Raw genomic sequence first — 22,067 nt, forward strand, 5'->3', positions numbered from 1 at the left:
ACATACATACGTATATAAATGTCTATGTTTTGAGCTGCAATGTAATAAGATTGGCTCATTTTTACAGATTTGCAAGGCTTAGATGAGGTCAGGTTTTTTTTTATGTGTTGTGTGAATAAGAATTTAGCATATGGTAAATGTAGGTAACCTATAGCTTCTAGCTGTAAAGTCCCAACGTGCCTTGCATACTTACACAGCTCCTTTGGCAGTTTTTCGTTTTTTCTAGGCTGCATGCCAGGCAGTGAAGAAGTAAAAGTCTTAGCATTTGCTTGGTTAACAGGGTGCAGGGTGTGCTGAGACTTGTAGTTCTGCACTACATGGCATGCAGCCAAGATATTAGGAAAAACGAGACTGTGGGGTATTCCAAGTAACACGTATAAATCAAATATAATTTAATACAGGGTCTTGAAGGGCGGAGATTAGCTATATGTGGGGGAAGTACAAGTCCCAGTATTGCAGTTCCATTCTATGTAATACCTAGAAGGCAGTATGTACAATGCCAGGCAAAGTGAATTACAAATTTACCCAGACTATCCTAAATATTATGAGTTGTTCCTAATTAACACATAAAACACTGCTTTATACTAATAAGCCCCACGCTGTAGTTAGAGAAGAGCTACAAGTCTCAGCAGACCTTTCCTTTACATTAAATTAGCAATTATAGGCTATTCCACCTAAAAGGTATATAATACATATAGTTTATTTACCCATTGATTTGCAATATGTGATAGTACTACAAGTCCCAGCATGTTACACCATCACATCCTTTAGAAAATTGAGGTTGGATGTATTAGGTGGAGTTATTAGTCCCAGCATTATAATTCCATCCTATTAAACGTCTAGGAAGCAGTATGTAGCATGGAAGGCAAAGGGGTACTACAAGTGTCAGCAAAACCAGTTTTTTATACTGGATCGGTGACTGGCTGGCCTTAGTAACACAAATAAATACTTCTTTATCTGTTGACCTAAAGCAAGTCTTAGAACTAGTGACCTACAGTAAGTTCTAGAACTAGTTACCTACAGCAAGTCCTAGAACTAGTGACCTACAGCAAGTCCTAGAACTAGTGACCTACAGCAAGTCCTAGAACTAGTGACCTATAACAAGTCCTAGAACTAGTGACCTACAGTAAGTCCTAGAACTAGTGACCTACAATAAGTCCTAGAACTAGTGACCTACAATAAGTCCTAGAACTAGTGACCTACAGTAAGTCCTAGAACTAGTGACCTACAGCAAGTCCTAGAACTATTGACCTACAGTAAGCCCTAGAACTAGTTACCTACAGCAAGTCCTAGAACTAGTGACCTACAGTAAGTCCTAGAACTATTGACCTACAGCAAGTCCTAAAACTAGTGACCTACAGTAAGTCCTAGAACTAGTGACCTACAACAAGTCCTAGAACTAGTGACCTACAACAAGTTCTAGAACTAGTGACCTACAGTAAGTCCTAGAACTAGTGACCTACAACAAGTCCTAGAACTAGTGACCTACAGCAAGTCCTATAACTAGTGACCTACAAGAAGTCCTAGAACTACTGACCTACAGCAAGTCCTAGAACTAGTGATTCCAATTGACAGGATTGTGGTTAGCCTAAATACACATGGCACACCATAAAGTAAAGACTAAACATAATGATCATATAAAGTTAAGTCATGTAAGGCAAGGAAACAGTGAACCCACCCCACTAGACTGGCACATGGACTTACCTCTCTGGTGAAGAGGATGGCCGCATCATAGTGATGATCATGCTCATCATCCAGTTGGTTGTGTTGATGTTGCCATTTGCAAAAGTTCTTAAGTGTTGTGGCTGCATTCTTGCTGACCTCTGGACCCTTTTCCTTGTCAGTGACCATCACCACCTTCACTACTGCCAAGCGGATGTGGTTTTCAATACTGGGATGACTGTAAAGCCTGGAAGCGATGGAAGCCAAGGTCAACAGATAATGGTGGAGGTCCTTCCCATACTTCTTGGACATAGACTCATCAGCTACCAAGAGGAGCTCCACATGTCTGGATTTAGATATAGATCTCCTCTGGCGTCTTTTTAGTGTGGTTCCTTCCTGTAATAAGAATGTTGCCTTGAGGTTGGGGTCAGCAGCAGAAGAGGAAAGACTATGGTTGACTTTGTGTGGGCTTCCCCACCTATGGTGGTCTTCCCTGTGATGTCTTCTGGAGCTATTTCCATGCTTGTGAATATGATTCCCAGAACCTCTAGTCTCACAGCTGGCTCTGCTAGGAATAGTCTCAAAACTGAAGCGATCCTTGATAAAAACATGCAGGACCCTCTCAGACCCATCTCTGTACACTTGTCCTACTCCTGCTTTGCCCTTAATAAGAGGTTTAATGGTATAATGGGCATGCTTGACTGCGAAATAGCCATCCAGACCCCCACATAGGTTGAACACTGCCAAGGATTGTGGACTGGAGTCTACAGTCCCTCTGTAGAAGCAATGCCTATGGAAACGATGCTGAGGATGCAGACGTCCTAGGTACTTGGTGCTGAAGTGAGGAGAAAGCAGAAGATCGTCCCTTTCCAAGTCCAAAATAAACTTCTTGCCATCTGCATAGAGGATGTAGCCAACTTTACCTCCTCCAGCATAGATCTGGTCAATATTCTGCACAATCCCACTCCTCCTCTGGGGCTCAGACGATGGGTGATGTTTGGAGGAAGCAGGTGGATTCCCATGCTTGGAGTCTGCAGTCCTGTCAGAAATAGCAGCAGCAGCAGCAGCAAACATTACTAGCAAGATCAGCATCATTGTTCTCCCTTGGAAATTGGAGAAAGAGGTGGAAAAAAAAAGAAAAAGCCTGGGATGAATCAGCCAGCAGTGAAATGTCAACAGAAGCAGAGACTGGTGTAAACTTTCTTGGAGCAGCAGCTGAGATGACTTATTTCCTCTCCACCATCAGATCATCAGCTTGCAAGAAATGCTGGATACAAGGTAAAAAAAAAAAATACCTAAAAGCACTGGAATCACACAGCAGTTACAATCTGAAGCACAGGAGGGGTTAACGCCTTGAGAACCGGTGCAAGGTCCTCTTTTTTGGATGAAGCTTTTTTTTTTTTTTTTGCGTTTTAGCGCAAAGACCTGTCCCTGGAGTCACCCACACAAGTGATCGCACTGACTCTCTCCAGCCTTGTGGATGTGAACAAGAAGAGAAGAGAGAGAGATGTGAAGATGAGGAGGAGGAACAATGAATTTATACTGGAATGCTTTTTAAATGTGAGTAGTCACTGCCTCTTAAAGGGAGTGCTCCCCTCCCTCCCACACTGCCTTCAATAATCACATGCAGGAAAGTGTTACACTGTCTATGGCTTTTTCTTGCATTCTCCACTTCTTCTAGCTGCTATTTCACAACTGTCCTGACTAACAGCTGACTTCACCTCATACAAAACATTTTATTGCATTTTAATGTCCTGGAAACTGGCACCAGAATGTTTGCAGGAGACATCCATAATAAAAGATCCTTTAAATGATGCAATGATGATGATGATGATGGGGGTTATGGTGATATGGGAAGGATTTTACAAGAGGTTTTGGGAAATGGATCAGGCAGTTCCCATTGACTTGTCTGCAGTGAGGTTTATGAAGTGGTGCTGTATACTTTGGCTGCACATTCCTACCTTGTGTCTATTGCAATCCAAACTGTCAGGTGACAAATAGTCTGTCACTTAATTGTTATTATTGATAGGAAATGTTTACTTAGAAGGGGCTCGGTGGCTTGGCATGCTGTGCCAGTGGCATCCTGTAATGCTCCTTATTGCAGCTGAATAAACACAAGCCCAACCATTTGTCTTGCGAAGCCTTCATCTGTCTTTCATCTTTAAGAGCGGATTATATAACCTTAAGGTAGGTCACCTAGAAATGGATAAGCAGAAAAGCGCTATGATAAATCAAATGGAAATTCTCAGAATGGATTTTATTTACCACTATTGTACCGGGATGAAATTGCAGATGACAAGTGGATTAGGAATCCTGATTACTGTTCGCCTCTCCAGATCAGAGTTCACTAAGATATTCCACTAGTAATTAAATAGCCTGCAGAGATTCATTTCACAAAAAAAAAAGGATCGGGGGTGGAGGGGGGGGGGTCTCCTTTCTGTGGACGCTTCAGACAGTCGCATAAAAGATTAAATGTATGAATGGAAACAGTGTGCTGGAAATGTAAGTAGTCTATGGCTTGCTATCTGTGGAACCACAAGTCCCAGCACGTGTTAGATAGTTAACTTAGACTGTGTTACAGCTTATTAGGGACAACCATTCCCTGCATGTGTTATATAGTTTACATAGACTGTCCTTTAGCTTGTCATGAACTACAAGTCTCAGCATGCTTCAGCTTGTCAGGGAACTACAAGGCTCAGCAAGACTTGCTTACTCAGACTTCCTTGGATATTAATGGCTAACCTAAATAAATGACATTTATCGCTTAATTTGGCCCCTTTGGAACAATTATATGTCAGCAAGAAAGTCGATATTGTACTCAAGTCATTAAATTTAATGGGGGCATCAGGAAATTCTATCCCAGGTGGTTAGAAGTGTAATGGTGTCAAGCAGCACCTGAAAGGCGCCTTATTTTTATCTTTGCTATGGACCTTCCCCATCCTTTATGTACTCAACTGAGCAGTATAAAGTATCCTCTAGTTACCAAGGGTGTTGTCATTCAACTTTCCCAGGATACTGAATAGCTGAATATATTTGTCTAGATATAGAGTAATATGAGAACAAGGAACGTTCCACATCCACATCCTCCATGCAGTAATTATGATGTGGACATTGATGTGGATTGTGATTTGGACTCCCCTATGACAACACTGAATGTCCACAGCACAGGACCAGCAGCTTTGTCATTGGGATTATAAACAGAATCCAGCTTCTGCAATTAATTTTGTAACACACTGATTTGTAATGACATTAGGCAGATATGCCACGCTGTACTACAGATCTGCCCCTTGTGGTGATTCTTCTTTAAGACGTCTCGGCAGCTCCGTTAATACATAAGACATTATCTGTGCGCTGCACAACAAAGTGCTAAAGCTTCTCTCTTCTTTCTCCATGGACATTCAGGCAGGTAAAAAGTTGAGAGTAACAACGGGGGAACCACTTATTCCTATTTATACTTTGAGGTTGGTTTCTCTTTACATTTTTCTTTTTAGATTCCCTGGAGGGAAGGAGAATAAGATTTTCCTTTGAAGATGAATTTCCTCATTGCTGCCCTGCAGTATTATCGGGTCGCTCCCACTCATAAATGAAGCAATTTAGATAATAGAGATATTTTAGGAAATGGATTTGTAGCTCCCTGAGTTCACCAAAAAGGAACCTACACTGATCACTCGTGCTAAACATAGAATAAACATGTCCTTCTCCTCAACCATGTGGTTAAATGACCAGGCAGCGACTCTTGACCTTTAGTAAATACACGTCTATCATGCTATATCTGTAACTGATCACAACTCCAACTGCAGAACAGGTTAAATAATTTCCTGCACAATTGTGTCCTTGTGTGTGGATGGAGCGGTGTGAAAGGCCTGGATTATGAGGAGGGCACATGGGACATTTGCCCTGGGGCCTGCACCTTCATAGGACCTAGGGGGCCTCCGATGATGGTTGTTGTTGATCCTGCCCAATCGAGAATAGGTTGCCACGCATGTGTGTAACCCTCCAATTCCTAGAACGCTGAAGAGAGAATTCCTGTGTCATGCACCGCCAACCTCGGTCCCTGTACTACACGGTATATCAGTTTTGCCAGTCTTGTTCCTTTAAGAAAAATTCAAGGTCCAAGCAACTGTCCCACAAAATGCATACATCTGTCCCCAATCAATAGGAGGAAAAAGGATTTGTATGGGCCATCAATATCTGAACGGCGTGGATCCGACTCCCATGTTGATTAGTTGTTTTGAGGAGCTGCAGCACTCTAAAGAGCGCTGCTACCCCTTCATTACTGTCACTTCTCGTATTGTGAATCGCCAATACACATGTAGCGGCAGTTCAGAGTATTACAGCCTTCTCACATTCACTTGAATGGTGTATCGGTGATTCACAGTACAAGCAGGTAAGGAATGTAGGGAAAGCAGCGCTCGTACGAGTGCTGCTTCCTCTTTAAAACAGCTGATCTGCGAAAGTGCTGGGAGTCAGGCCCCCACCGATTAGATATTGAAGTCCTATCCTGAGCGCTGGCTCCCTTCCCCTGCTTTTTTTCTGAAGCGCCCGGGTCCAGAGACTGAGCAGCTGCCTCTCCGCCTGGGCGCTTCTTCTCTCAGTGGCGTCGCTACCGCTATAGCAGCCATAGCGGCTGCTAGCGGCGACACCGGGCATGAGGGCGCCCGTCACACCCGTCCGAAAGGGCCCCCCCATGGTCGGCGGTACCTATAGCAGCCGTTGCGGCTGATATAGCGGTAGCAACGCCACATTCAATAGAATCTGCGTCCTTAGGACGCAGGTACTATTGAATACTATAGCAGAGCAGGGAGGTCTCTACTAGCGCCACTGTAGCTCCTTGTAGGAACAGAATTCCCGTGTGATCGGGGATTCCGCTCCTGGACGGTGCCCTTGATGTCTCTGTCCATATATAGACAGTGACATCAGTGGCAACTCCTGAAGCAGAATCCCCGTCCACAGCGTTGCCGACACTGTGACCGGGGATTCCACCCCAGGAGGAGCCCTTGACATCACTGTCCATAAATGGACATAGACGTCAAGGGCTTCTCCTGGAGTGGAATCCCCGGTCACAGCGTCGGCAACTCTGTGGAAGGGGATTCCGCTTCAGGAGTTGCCCCTGATGTCACTGTCCATATATGGACAGAGACATTAAGCGCTCCATCCTGGAGAGTAATACCTGGCCACAGGGAGATTCCGCTTCTTCAGGGAGCAACAGTGACATATCTACAGGGAGGGGGGTGCTATCTACAAGGGGGCTGTGTGGTACTACATACAAGGGGGTTGTGTGGCACTATCTACAAGGGGCTGTGTGGCACTACCTACAGGTGGCTGTGTGGCACTTTCTGCAGGGGGAATCTATGAGTGGCGGGCTGATGGTTATTTTAGTGAGAGTGGCGGGCGAATGGTCATTTTACTGGGAGTGGGGGCGTTTTGGTCATTTTTCTGTGAGGGGGGGTTGATGGTCATTTTACCGTGAGTGGGGGGCTGATGGTCATTTTACTGTGAGTGGTGGGTTGATGGTCATTTTACTGTGAGTGGGGGGCTAATGGTCATTTTACAGTGAGTGGGGGGCTGATGGTCATTTTACTGCAAGTAATTTTCACTTCTGAGCTCCAATTAAAATTAATAGGGGGCAGAAAATACCCGTGGCGCTCGTTTGGAGTGCTTTTTTGCCTGCCTCTTTTGCATTTGCTTCAACGGCTTAAAAAAAACATCAAATAACGTTTTCAGTTAAAAATCTGCCTCACAATTCCTGAAGGAATTTTGAGGCAGATTTTTTTCTGCCTTACAAAAAACGCTGTGTGAACATACCCCAAGAGTGTAGTTGTAAAGGATCTGCCAGACACAGCTTCTGTGTCGACGCCCGTGGTTAGTCAGTCTGCACCTGCTCCTAAGTCTGATCGAGTGACCCCTCCTTATACCAATCAGGCTGGGAGGCTGAGGAGTGGGAGAGCCTATCACAGCCTGACCAGACGGAGCTAGCTCCCGCCCTCTGTCTATTTATACCTTCACTTCCTGCTCCTCCTTTGCCTGTGACTCTCCTGTTTCCTGGCTCTGCTGCTGCTTGAACTATTTGTCCCTGCTTCATATTGACCCTGGCTTACTGACTACTCTCCTACTCTGCGTTTGGTACCTCGTACACTCCTGGTTTGACTCGGCTCGTTCACTACTCTCCTGCTCTGCGTTTGGTACCTCGTACACTCCTGGTTTGACTCGGCTCGTTCACTACTCTTGTTGCTCACGGTGTTGCCGTGGGCAACTGCCCCATTTCCCTTAGCTTCTGTGTACCCTTGTCTGTTTGTCTGTAGTGCACTTATTGAGCGTAGGGACCGTCGCCCAGTTGTACGCCGTCGCCTAGGACGGGCCGTTGCAAGTAGGCAGGGACTGAGTGGTGGGTAGATTAGGGCTCACCTGTCTGTCTCCCTTCCCTACAAAGGGGGCTGTATGGCGTTATCTACAGGGGGGCTGTATGGCATTATCTACAGGGGGGGCTGTATGGCGTCATCTACAGGTGGGGCTGTATGGCGTTATCTACAGGGGGCTGTATGGCGTTATCTACAGGGGGCTGTATGGCGTTATCTACAGGGGGGGCTGTATGGCGTTATCTACAGGGGGGCTGTATGGCGTTATCTACAGGGGGGGCTGTATGGCATTATCTACAGAGGGGGCTGTATGGCACTAACGTCATACAGCCCCCCCTGTAGAGAACGCCATACAGCCTCCCCCTGTAGGGAACGCCATACAGCCCGCCTGTAGGGAGCGCCATACAGCCCCCCTGTAGGGAACGCCATACAGCCCCCTGCTGTAGGGAACGCCATACAGCCCCCCCTGTAGGGAACGCCATACAGCCCCTCCCTGTAGGGAACGCCATACAGCGTCCCCCCTCCCAAAAAAATGCGACCTACTGTGTGTCCTACAAAAGACATGTAGTGGATAGGGGATACATGTGAGATCGCTGGCAGCGATAGGGAGAACGGGGGACCGAAAGTCCCCCCGAAGTTCTCCATGACAAACCTCTGACTTCCGGCGTCTGCGCAGCTCAATTAAAATGAAAGGAGCGCTGGTCACGCATGCGCACAAGCGCGACCGGCGCACCATTCATTTCTACGGAGCTGCCGACACAGACCCCGGAAGTCCGAGGTTTGTGATTGAGAACTTAAGGGGACTTTCAGCCCCCCGTTCTCCTTATCAATGCTAGCGATCGCACATGTATCCCCTATCCTGTGGATAGAGGATACATGTCTTGTTTAATGGCAGAGCGGGGAGATACCTCCCTGCTCTGCCGTAGTGTTCAGTGGCGTCCCGCTGTAGCAGCCATAGCGGCTGCTAGCGGAGCCTCCAGCCATGGTGGGGGCCCGTGCCGGCGGGCGATACGGGCCCCCTCATGCCGCGGGCCCTGTAGCAGCGGCTACGGCTGCTTTGACGGTAGATACGCCACTGCCCCTGACATCACTGTCCATATACTGCTAGTAGCTACTAGCACTCTGCCTGGGACACTGCTCTGCTCCTGACATCACTGTCCCCCCAGAGACGGAGTCCCGGAGCAGAGCCGCTTCTAGCGCTCTGCCTGGGACGCCTTCTCTCCTCCTGACATCACTGTCCCTATATGGACAATGATGTCAGGAGGAGAGAAGAAGTCAGGGGCTTCCCCAGAGACGGAGTCCTGGAGCAGAGCCGCTTCTAGCGCTCTGCCTGGGATGCCTTCTCGCCTCCTGATATATGGACAGTGAAGTCATGGGCCTCCCCAGAGATGGAGTCCTGACGCCAGCTCTGGTACTTACCCTCCCCGTTCCAGAGCGCAGCGGGAAAGGCCAAACACAGTGACCCCTCCCCTCCCTGGTAATTCTAGTCTGTGGCTGCTATGTTGTATCTGGCTGGTTATAAAAAAGGGGGGGACCCCATGTCATTTTTTTTTTAAATAAATAAATAATTGGAAAGAATTTATCCATCATAGATTTTCACTGTATTTTCATTGTACATCAAGGCTGCCAGCCGCCTACTGTGCAGGAACTTGCAATACATCACCATTAATTTAAATGGAACTGTACTTCCGTTCCTGCACAGTAGGGGAACGGGAGTGCCACTGTGCAGGGAAAAAGTAAAAAAAAAAGCTTCTGTCCCTTCGTTCTCAGGATTAAAGGTAGTCCCTGAGGTAGAAACGCTCCAGTGAGGCACATAGCTATAGGGGATGCAGAGGTAGCAGTCGCACCCAGTGCCTAAGGCGGCCCAAAGGACCCGCTACCCCATAAGTAGACCCCATTATTATAAATAGAAAATGGTAGATGAGGGGCCCTGTTCCAGATTTTGCATTGGGGCCCAGGATCTTCAAGCTATGCCTCTGCCTCTCCTCTGCCTCCCGTGATAAAGTGATGGTATATCTTAGTGACATGCCTACACTTTTTGTCATGGGAATAGCCCTTTAAGGCCGGTTACACTTGACAGTAATACTACTTTTGCTTTTGAATTACGGTCACAGGACCCAGCCTCCCCATTGTTCCTTTGGATCGACCTTATATCACTATCAGAGGCATAGCTAGCAGGGGGGCAGGGGGGGGCAGTAGCGCTGGGCCCACTGAGATGCTGGGGCCCAATGGTGGGCTGGGCCACTGTGTCATGTCCCGGCTTCCACTTTATCTACGCCCTCAAGACATAGTTACAGTTGAACCCTATGCTGGAGTAAGGACCCATCACCTCCCTGCTCCAGCATTCACTGTGTAAAAGGATGTCCTTGAGCGGCTCAGCGCAGACTGGGGTGATGCAGTGATGCCAACGTGCCTTTCTGCGCCGAGCCACACATAGCACAGACCGGAGGAGCAGAGGAATCTCCTCCACTTGCCGTGGAAATGATAGGTGAGTATTTATATTATTATTTTTTCACTAGGCATTATGGGGGTATTCTACTGGATATGGGGGTCAGTTATGGGGCATTAGACTGTATGGGGCAGCTATGGGGATATTATACTGTATGGGGGCATTATACTGTATCATGGCAGTTATGGTGAAATTATATGGTATGGGAGTAGCTATGCGGGCATTATACTGTATGGTGGAAGCTATGGGGGCATTAAGCTATATGAGGCAGCTATGGAGGCATTATACTGTGTGATCGAAGCTATGGGGAATTATACCGTATAGGGGAAGCTATGGGGCATTATACTGTATGGGGCAGCTATGGGGGTATTACACTGTGTGGGGGCAGCTATGGGGCATTATTCTGTATGGGGGCACTATGGGCATTATACTGTGTGGGGCAGCTATTGGGCATTATCCTGTATGGGGCAGCTATGGGGGCATTATCTTGTGTGCGCAACACCATGGGGCATTATACTGTGTGTGGCAGCTATAGGGGAAAAATACAGTGTGGGGTCCAATAAGGGGTCATTAAACTGTGTGGGGCCACTATATATGCATTATACTGTGTGGGGGCCACTATGGAAGCATAATACCGTGTAGAGGGCACTATACGGGAATTATTCTATGTGGGGGCAACTATGGAAGTATTATACTGTGTGGGTAGGCACTATAGTGTAGCTCAATATGCTACGCTCTTTCCGTAACACATTCACTTCTATGGAAGTTTACAGAAACAGTGTAGCACAGCAAACTAAGCTGTTTACATAAACCTGACTCTGCCAGATGCGCATCTGCAGTTGTAAAAATACCTTGGGGGGCCCACTGGGTTTGGGGCCCACTCAGATATGTTTTGCCCCCCCCCCACCCTGTGCTAAACCTTTAGCTACGCCTCTGATCACTATACTACCACATGATGATCTAAGTTTAAACCAGTAGAATTTGGTGGGGGGTTCCTGGTCTTGAGGCCAAAATACAGAAACTTGCGGCCATGTAACATCGCCAACCAGCAGATTACTAACACACAATTAAAAAAAGCAAGAGGGTGATAGTTAGACTTTTTATTTAAAAAAAAAAAGGAAATTTGTCTCCTAATTTTTTTTATTTTTTATTTTTTAAAAAGTCAAAAGTCTATATGTCAAATGTAAAGCAAAAATCAATGCACATTTGGCACTACCTGATCACTGATGGCTGGCATTGCTTGCATGGAATAATAATAGGAGCCGCTTTAACTGGTTTGGCAGTACTTCTATTTTTTTCCTCCTTTTCTATTTTTTTTTTTACATTAACAGTCCAGATTGGTGTGAATCTCAGGCATCAGATATGTGTCAAATGGGAAGTATCTGATAATAACTTTCTCCACGATGACATTGTCACATGGGAATTCTAAAGAAGTGCTGAATGTTTCATATTACAGATGCACAGGGAGGGCAGTGGTAGCAAAGCTCAATAAGTTATTAAAGTCTTATCTACTGTACACTGGAAATTGCACAGATTTCAAGATGTGTGGACATGCTTCCACTTCAGGCTCACTGTGACATGACCTTGGATGAGTCTTGTCGGAAAGATACAGAGAGAAGAACAAAAAAACAACAGACGTTATATAAGTGAAAGACCATTTCCACATGAGTCTCACTGCCATACATTCCACTTATGGAAAATACAGCAGACAACTGCTTAACTAGCAAAGCCATACAATCAAGCGATTATCGGAAGCAATAGGAGAAATAACAGAGGAACGGTACAACGCAGAGTTCTAAGAAAAGATGCTCCAGAATTGTTAGTTCATGGAGATTACAAGTATTTACTAAAATAGATATGTCAGGAGGGGTAAAAGTTCCTCTTAAAGGTCAGCTTCACAAGTAGACCAACACAATCTCCGGTTTAGCAACATCTTTTTCACCTGGATGTGCTTATTTTACTGCTATACTGGGTTCAGTTTTTTTCATACTGGGTTCAGTAGAGAAATGACAGATACATTCAGGTCATTTTTATTTTTGGCATGGACTTCGACCACTGGTGTGGCCCAGATATGACCATGTTATGGTTGTTGAGAAGTCTTGAGGTAGACTATCTGAATACCTACAGAACAATGATTTTATAAGTGCCAGGTAAATACAATGGATGACAGAATATTTATATGTATAGAAATCTCTCAGAAAAAGGATTAGCCTTGTTTTTCTCTATAAACCTATTGTCTTGCCATGAGTACGTAATCCCATAGTGCCAGAGCCCAATAAACAATTACATATTCTCTTCTCGTACTTCATATCCACTTTACAGATGTCTTTCTTTTCTTCTAAACTGGACCCATCTTGTTTCTAGGTAGAGCATAAAACTCATAAAAACAATAACAATACTCTCCAAAGAATAGCGGATCTAATATAACAGCAGTCAGATAACAGGTTACACAACTCAACTCTCAAGGACCATTGAAAGCCCAGGAGAATTGAGTTCTGTTGTCCAACAGTTTCTTGTTTGCTTTAAAACTTCAAAGATAGTTTATTGGAAATATAAAATGTGTCAATGGCTTTATCCTTGAGGAAGGATTGATGGGGAAATGTGTAAGATTTGTACACCTCTCAGCATGTATTTTGTTAAGTCATGCCAGACCAGATCCCTGCATTTTATGTCAAAATAGTGACAATAAACTAAGGTGCTTAAAGGCTACCTCTAATTAACAAAAAAAAAAAAAATCACAATTCTTCCTTGATGGGGTTGTTCCAGAATCAAAAATGATCAGTTATCCACAGGATAGGTGATAATTTTCCGATCGCTGGGGAACCCACGGCTGGAGACCCCACTGATCACGAGAGCAGGAGTCCTAAATCCCAGATTCTCCTCACTGCTCGTCCGCAGTGGGGAGGACATTGACTGGAGCGAGCATGTGCGGTGCCACTCTATTCAAAGTCTATGGGAATAATGGAAATAGCAGAGTTCCGGGCATGCTCGACTGCCGCTCCATTAAAGCTCCTTCTCATTGTGGTGGGTGCTGTGAAGAGAATCTGGGGTTTGGGAACTCCATTCTCGCGATGTTGGGAATCCCAGCAATCAGAACATTATCCTGTGGATAGCTGATCATTTTTTATTCTGGGACAACCCCTTTAAGCAGCTGTGGATAGCTGTAGTGAAGCCAGAAATGTTGTGTGCTAATTATTCCGGGTATAATCCCTTACCTCTACTTATGTAAATGCTCAGTTTCTCTATTAAAGGGGTTGTCCGGAGACACAAAATACATAACATTACTCTTATAATATAAAAGTAAAGCACTTAAATAATTTATATTACCAAAGATGCACTGATCGCCCAAACAGAGCAGTGTGATACCAGAAGTTTAGTGGGTTTCTCCACGTCACAGGGAGCTCCCTTCCTATCTCGTACGTGTTGCTGCATCACTGGAAAGGGGCAGGGTGGCATACAACAGGGGAAATTGTATGGCCAGGAAAACAGAGCTAAGTATACACATATGGGAGAGGGTGGCAGCTCCCTGTGACTTGCAGCTGTGATGACGTCACAGTTTTCTGAAAACCCGCTAAACTTCCGGAATTACGTGACCACTACTCCATTTGGACGATCACGGCATCTTTATTTATTTCAACTATTTAGTAAATGCTTTACTTTTATATTATAAGAACAATGTCATGTTTTTGTGCCTATGAACAATGTTTGTTGAGTGGGTGGGCTCCTCCTGTGATATCAAAAATGTGGCCCCTGAGCCAAACAGATTTCCCCATTTATATTCCTCCCTCATGCTGTTCCGGTGGAATAAAGAGTGAAAGAGTGAAAAAGCTGCAGCTACATCCCCCTCTTCTCCCCCTTTGTTTTGGTGACTGAGGAGGTTTCTCAAACATTTACAGAGAAACTGCAGGTAGGGAAAGTTGAACTACAGGCTGCTGGAGGGTGAGAAAGATGCCACTTACTCTGTACAAAATTTGATCTAGTCATAGGAACTAACTACTGATTTATGGAAAATAAATTAGAATGATAGGTACATTTCATTCCTCGCTCTAAGGACATGTTCACACATAGCATAAATACCGCCGATTTTCCGCAACGGATTTTGTTGTGGAAAATCTGAAGCATAATACAGTAGCAGCAGAATGGATGAGATTTGAACAAATCTCATTCACACGCTACGTAAATGATAAGCGGAAAAAAACGCTCGAAAATTGGACTGCGGTGTCGTTTCTTAATATGCAGCATGTCAATTGTATTTGAGTTTTTTGCAGGGGAAAAGCAGCGATTCCGCCACAAAGAAATGCAAACAAAAAAGAAAACAAAAATCTTATACTTACCCAGCATTCTGTGTTTATTTGTCCAGGGTGGCCTCCTGGGTTGACGTTTCAGCGGTCACATGGGATGTAACGTCATCCACGGAAGCCCGGGCTGCAGGACGTCTGAGGGTAAGTGTGTGTTTTTTTTTCTACGTGCAGGATCTCCGAAGCGGACATTCCGGTCGAAAAACTGCATCACAATTTGACGCGGTTTTTCTACTGGTATTCCCTGTGTAACTTCGGTGCCTTTTATACGGCTCTACATGGGCTGTGAAAACGAGTGCTGATCAACGAGACAGTCCGTTGATTGGCGATCATTTGCTCCTTTAACCATGAGAAATGATTGGTTATGTTCATCACCATACACTTCCACCATTTTGGCAGCATAGCTCCCTGTTTACACAGAGAGATAAACTGCCGACTGGCGTCCATTTTGCTGGCCGCATAAACGAGCAGATCAGCCAATTAACGAGCGTTTGCTCATTCACCAGCTGATCGTTGTCCTGTCTACACAGGGCAACAATCAGGAAAGCTCATTGGCCCGTGTAAAAGGGCCTTTAGTGGCTCTGTGCTCTGGGCCATACTGGGAAGTCCGAGCAGGGGTTCAATCTCTTTTACGCAGCGTATCCGCCCTGTGTGAACATACCATAAAAAGTGCCACGCTGTGTTTGTAACAGACTTAGCCAGGGAAAAAATTTAATTGGACACAAAATTTCACCTAAAACATCCACTTTCCACAACTCTTTCCAGGGTCTTGGTACTCTGTTGGCTTCAGGACTTCAGTGCATGTTTATTGTCCATTATATTTTCTGAATAGCGGGTAGAGACGCCAAGGAGGAGAAAGTGAAGGGTCAAGTGGTTGCTAGAAGCAATCTTGTAGTTATCAAGAAGGGTCAAAACTGTAAAGGCAGATACAGAGCAAAGGGAAAAACAGAATTATAGTCTTCAGTCAACACGGGGTCAAAGCAGAAGATCGTCAGAAACCAAACACTCAAACTTATATAAAGTCAGAAAAATTACTGTACTCGATAAACATAGAGGTAGAAATCCAGTGGAGGTACAGAGGGGAAAACAAGGTACGTAGTCAGTCAAAATCCAGGAAAGCTGGCACAAATAAGGTCATGGTATATAGGTACAGGTACAGGGTACACACCAGTATAACTGCCAATTAGAAATCTATTATGTATAAGTGTTCAGTCCCATCACTAAAAATAATAAATTCACATTTATCATGCAGTTTTGGCAAATCTTTCACGTAAACTGTGACAAACTTGCGTTAAAATTTGCGATTTTTCCCATCATTCATCACATTTAAAAAGAGGTAAGTAAAGTGGATGTGATAAAAAAAAAAGCAAAATGTATTAAGTATATAAATGGCGCAAATATTGTGGAAAATCTACACATGCTCATAGCAGGCACAGATTTGTTTTTCTTCGTCTCAGACATTGCAAAATTCGTCACATTTTTTAAAAGGGCTTCAAATAAATTTGGTGCAAATCATACTAATTATCTCCTTTTCCTTTTTTTCTATACATCCATAAACTGCCATCGTTTCAATCTTCCCCAACGGGTCTTCTTCAATTTCCTATCATGATATTACTGGGTTTAGTAAAGAACAGTTGGAGTTGAATGTGTCATTTCACAAGAGCTGAAGATTTCCGAGTTGCCCATCCCCTAAATACGCACCATGACGTAATCACTGCGGAGTTCGGTTCATTCATTCGTTAACAAAAAAAGTGAAGCTCAAACAAAAAAGAAATAATGTGATCCAATGGTTTAGTTTCACTTGCATTCTTTACATTTCAGCTTCTCAATAGACTTGTGCGTAATTCGATTTTACGGCGCATTAGCGTCTTAATGCTATTATTGCTGGAGCAGTGGTAAGTTGACCTTTTCTTAACTGTTTCACGAACTAAATATTTCTACGAGTCTGTTTCTTTATGTAGGTTTTAATAAAAGCTGAGATGGTCTGTGTGTGCTGTGAACTCTGAGGTCTGAGATCCCAGTCCTTTCTGTGTGGTCGTGTATGAGTCACCCTACAAATGCAATGAAAGAAGTACGGTCAGCAGACTTTGCCGCATATAATGACAGCTACTTCAAAGCCGTGGTATTATCTCATTTGAATTGACTTTCCATTTATATAAGTAACAGTGAGAACGTAATAACACTATCATTTCATCTTGCTTTTTTCTTTAAATGTGCATTGCATGCAAGACCAGTCCTTTTAGGCTGAATTCACACACGGCAATTTGCTGCATTTTCATGGTGTTTTCATTGGCATATTTCACAGTGTTTGGTCAAAAAGGCTGCAGCCAGATATTAGTTTAAAGTTTATTGTGAAATATAGAAAACATACAGAACTCTCCTGTTTGCTGCGTTTTGTGGTGTTTTTGGGGTCAGTGGCGCTATCTTTGTAAAGCAGCATGTTCTGGGCGTGACTTTTTTTCTAGAGCTTTTCATAGGCTTCTCTATGACAATAAACACCAGTAAACTACACATGTGAGCCAAGAGCTAAGCAAAGCTGGACAGAGGGCGGTCATGACGGGTCTGGGCCTGCAAGGGGTCAAGGGTTATTTGGATTATAGCTTGGTGGGTGGGGTTAAGTTAGGAATGTTTCTAAGGGGCTGGGAGTATTGGGGGTGGAGTTAGGGGATATATATAGGTGGTGGGTAGGGAAGCCGTTTTATGGCTAGAAAACATTTGTCCCGCCCGTCCTCCCTTTAGTTTTATTTTGTATTGGGGTTCACAAGTGCGGGTTTCTGTGGAGAAGGACTAGAATTGCTTTCTTTCATCTGTACATATATTTTGTTTTGCAGATTCTAGACTATTTTGTTTTATTCTGGTTTTATTGGTGTGTGCGGGTCCTTGGCAATGGTATGTTATGTTTATATATTGCTGTCTTGGACACAATAGATTGGTTTTATTTTAAAAGTTATGATGGCGGTGGATTTGGACTTCTCTAAGGGGCGGACCCTGGGAAGCGTGGTGTTTTAGCATACCCGTGGTGACGCCACTGTAGCTTATATGGTCACGGCTAGTGGCTCAAGGGTATTTATTTCTTTATATTGGATGTTGTCAAGGACTTAGCCACTTATTGTTAATATGTTATACCATGTTTATACTTGTTTTTATATATCTTACAGGTTATGTTAAAAGAAAAAGAGAACATTTAATAAAGCACTTTCCAATTTTACTTATCTGTGTCAATGTGTATTTATTAGATAGGAGGGTGTTTGTAAGGCCCCTTTTCGCCCTTGTACCGTCATGTTTAATGGGTTACAAAATAAAAAAAATGCCACAAAAAAAACTCTTGAAAAGGGAAAAATGCTTCAAATTCATGATTTATTTATTTTTTACAAGATTTTAAAGATGCTGCAAAAACAGTGTGTCTGAAGGAGGCCATAAAAGAGTATGGGACAGGTGGAGTATCACAACATGGATTGTCACAGATCTCTAACTACCTTTTTACATCTTGTTAAATTTGCTCCCTTATTTTTAAGGGGGCAGTCGCATCAGGAATACGGTATGTGGACATTATAGAAATCGGACCACTGCTCGGCTTCCCAGTATGGCCCATAGCACAGAGCCACTAAAGGCCCTTTTAAACGGGCCAATGCGCTTTCCCGATTTTTGCCCTGAGTAAACAGGACAATGATCAGCCGGGGCAATGAGTAAACTCGTTAATTGGCTGATCTGCTCATTTATGCGGCCAACAAAATGGTCACTAGTCGGCAGCTTATCTCTCTTTGTAAACAGGGAGATATGCTGCCAAAATAATGGAAGTGTATGGGGATGAACATAACCGATCATTTCTCCTTCTTAAAGGAGCAAATGATCACCAATCAACTGGCTGTCTCGTTTATCAGCACTCATTTTCACGGCAGGATAAAAATCCCCTAAGTAAGAGCAGCTCCAACTCTGGTGGACCTGGCCCGTTCACGCATTACATAGTCGGACATTTTGTTTTATACCCGAGATGTTATACTACGAAAGGTATGGCTGAACAAAACCACCCGCGATAATAGCTGATCGCTGAGAAACCCAGACCCAAAGTGATCGGCTGACCACTGGGGCAGCTGTCTTTAGAGAAGGGGTTGTCTTCATAAAAGATCCCCATTAGTATTGGCGACAATTTAGGACCTTGATTCAATTTGACATATTAGGCTGGGTTCACACGAGCACATTAACGTCCGTAATGGACGGACGTATTTCGGCCGGAAGTCCCGGACCGAACTCAGTGCAGGGAGCCGGGCTCCTAGCATCATAGTGATGTACGATGCTAGGAGTCCCTGCCTCTCTGCAGGACAACTGTCCCGTACTGTAATCATGTTTTCAGTACGGGACAGTAGTGAACCCATCCTCAGAGAATTCAGATATAGCCTAGCTTCTCTAGCTCCTAAACTTGGCTGGTCTGTGGCCTGGGCTATGATAATACCATCCCCCTTTCTACTGATGTAGCAAAGAATAGTTTGTTGGTTGGCAGAACTTTCTATCATAATATAATATAAGTATGATCTATGGCAATATTATCTGAGAATCATCAGTATAGCGTTATGGGCAAAACTCTAAGTGGAGCCTGTTGTCCTCTGTATTATAGAGTTTTGATTGTTTTTGTAAAATGTTTGATACTTGGGACATCACACACACATACTGCAGATATGCGAATACCGCCATAAATTGGTCAAATAATAATATTTTGCAGTGCCCTTATAATACTGACCTAACAGTGCCCATATAATACTTCCATATAGTGGGGAATTTATCAAACGCTCTACGCCAGATTTTTTGGTGTAGTAAAGACGCAAATGCATCAAATGTTGCAATTTGCACAAAAAAAATAAATGGTGACTTTTGATGCCATTTATGACACTCATGCGACTTTAGCAAAAAGTGGGCTGGACTTAGCGAAGGGACGGGACCACCAGTGGCCCAACAAATTTACTATAATTTATGCCAGAAACTGACGGAAATTATTGGGGAAATCTACGCCAGCTAGTAGCAAGACAAAAGATGATGCGCAAAATATATTAAGAGGCATATGTTTCTTAATAAGTTAGGCAAATCTTACTCCTGTGGGATTAATACTAAGACTGCCATGTGAAATGCCAGTTTTAGAAAATCTGCCCTTGAGTGTTTAAATAATACCACCATATGGTGTCCAAACAATATTACCAAATGGTGCCTAAATAATACTGCCATCTAATACCTGTGCAATTCCGCCATTAAATGTTTAAATAATACGGCTTTATAATGCTCCTCTAATACTAACCTACAGTGCTTACATGATATTGCCACACACTGCCCATATAATACTGTTACCAAACAATACTGCTATATATATAGCTCATTCAGCTATTCTAATACCATTGTCTAAATAATGCTGCTATATATTGGACTCCCGGGACCACCTCCAATAACATCAGTCTGTCTGTGCAGTCTAGAGTGCCCCATTTAACAACAGTCAAACAGCATTTTGCAATATGGTCTGGACCTCCCCATATAATAGCAGTCTGGCTGAGTAGTGGGGACCACCCCAATGTAAAGTGCCCCCCCCCTCAGTGGCTTGGAGACACGAGCCCATAATTTATGATCCAAAGTGCACAACTAGATGGATGTGTGGCAACCAAAAAGAGGGGACACTATAAGGGGGATTCAACATTATAGATATAATAATAACTTATTATTATTATTATTATTATTATTATTATTATTATTGTTATTACTACTAATAGTAGAAGTATAATGAATAGTAAGTATAATAGGGCAGTATGTAGAGTCACTTTAAAAATTACTTTTCAAAAAATTGTTAGTAAACCCAATAAACAAAGTTGTGATATGTATTCATCTATCTTTTTTTAAAAACACCATAAAAAATGTAGCAAAAAAGTGCAAAAAAAGAGGCAGATTTTTTATGTCTGTAAAAAGCTCTGTGTGAACTAGGCCTTAGGCTGGATTCATACATGACACATTTTTATACCACAGATTTTGCCACGTTTTACATACGGATTTGTATGCGGATTTGCTGCGGAATTGCTGCGGATTTCATTCTTTGCATTTGTAGTAGTCCGCGGCAAATCCACCCAAAAATCTGCATGCAAAACATAGTAATTTTTTAAGTGACTATATATTGGCATAATATACTTACTAAATTACTAAAAATTCTACTACTAATAATAATAATAATAATATATTTTAGTAAAGCAAAGCACAACAAAAAGATAAAATAATGATTCCTTTTTTTTGTACTTTTTTTCCTTACTTTAACTAACTGCACAAAAACAGCTGTTACTCCCTTGGACACTTTGTGAATCTTATTTTTGCAATGAGAAGTCCTCATTAAATACTTCAGACTTTTTCTCCAAGCTTTTTTTTGTTGTTTAAAGCGCACTTTAAAATAGGTCAGTTTACATTAACTCACTGTATCCTCCGAAGGCGTTTGATGTAGTCTCTCCACATGATAAATGTAATGTATTTGGAAAGTAAAAATTTTCTAAAAACACTGCCTGAGCTCTTTTTAGATGAGGCGCAAGGCTCAAGTCGAATTCCCCGTTAAATTCTAGGAGATTGAAAGCAAAATGAACTCACCTGTAAATAATAGAGTAAACGTTTGCATTCCTCTAAATCTACATTACATTTTCTATGCAAACTAATAGAATTAAGTAATGGAGGCTAACAGATTCAAAAATTCAATATGAATTATTTCTTACAACTGCTCAAAGATGTCTCATAAAATCTCCATGTATTAAATCATATAATCAACGACGGCCTTCAACTCTAGTGTCGGAGAAGACAATCCCATAAATAGTAAGGAACACATAGAAGAGGATGCATGGCCAAGTCGGACTTTCTACTTCTAGTACAATTGACAAGAAGCTTTATTGTACGTATCTTATACTGGATAACAAGGGCATAGCTATAGGAGGTGCAGTAGAAACAGTAGTGTAGCGTCCATGGATTTACTCACCCTGCGGCAGCCGCAGCCATGGATCCATGAGCGCTGGCTCGCATCTCCTTCCCAGGAGATGCCAGCGCTCACTTCTGCTGTGTCTCGTAGGGTGCACAAATTAAATCATCATTATCAACTGCCCATGATTCCCTGGACTATAAAAAGGGCCCTGCCCTTCTTATCCTTGCCTGAGCATTGTTAGTTTATCCCATGTCAGTCTTGCAAATGGTCCCTTAGTGTTATCCCGTTCCTGTTGTTACCCGTGCCCTGTTTTCTGTATCCTGTTACTGTGCTATGTTCTTGTTCCTGAGCCTGTAGTGTTGGAGTTGTGTTTTCACTGC

The 22,067-nt window shown here is 43.4% G+C and overlaps 1 protein-coding gene and 1 long non-coding RNA gene across 3 annotated transcripts in view; one reads left to right on the forward strand and one right to left on the reverse strand.

Annotated features, from left to right (window-relative positions):
• The window catches only part of ADAMTS5 (ADAM metallopeptidase with thrombospondin type 1 motif 5), an 89,143-nt gene extending 85,959 nt beyond the window's left edge, over positions 1–3,184 (reverse strand). The window contains exon 1 of the mRNA XM_075854522.1: positions 1,705–3,184. Coding sequence (XP_075710637.1) covers positions 1,705–2,757 — 1,053 coding nt within the window. The 5' untranslated portion in view covers positions 2,758–3,184. The remainder of the gene's footprint in view (positions 1–1,704) is intronic.
• Positions 1,797–17,364, forward strand: LOC142743604 (uncharacterized). 2 transcript variants are annotated; one of them, XR_012881594.1, is made up of 4 exons: positions 1,797–2,940; positions 3,079–3,222; positions 14,828–14,909; positions 16,390–17,364. It is a non-coding gene; the product is annotated as an uncharacterized LOC142743604 (long non-coding RNA). The 2 variants fall into 2 exon arrangements; XR_012881593.1 differs by having other exon boundaries at positions 1,797–3,222.
• The last annotated feature ends 4,703 nt before the right edge of the window (positions 17,365–22,067 follow it).

This window comes from Rhinoderma darwinii, chromosome 2, assembly GCF_050947455.1.
Source record: "Rhinoderma darwinii isolate aRhiDar2 chromosome 2, aRhiDar2.hap1, whole genome shotgun sequence".
Lineage (NCBI taxonomy): Eukaryota > Metazoa > Chordata > Amphibia > Anura > Rhinodermatidae > Rhinoderma > Rhinoderma darwinii.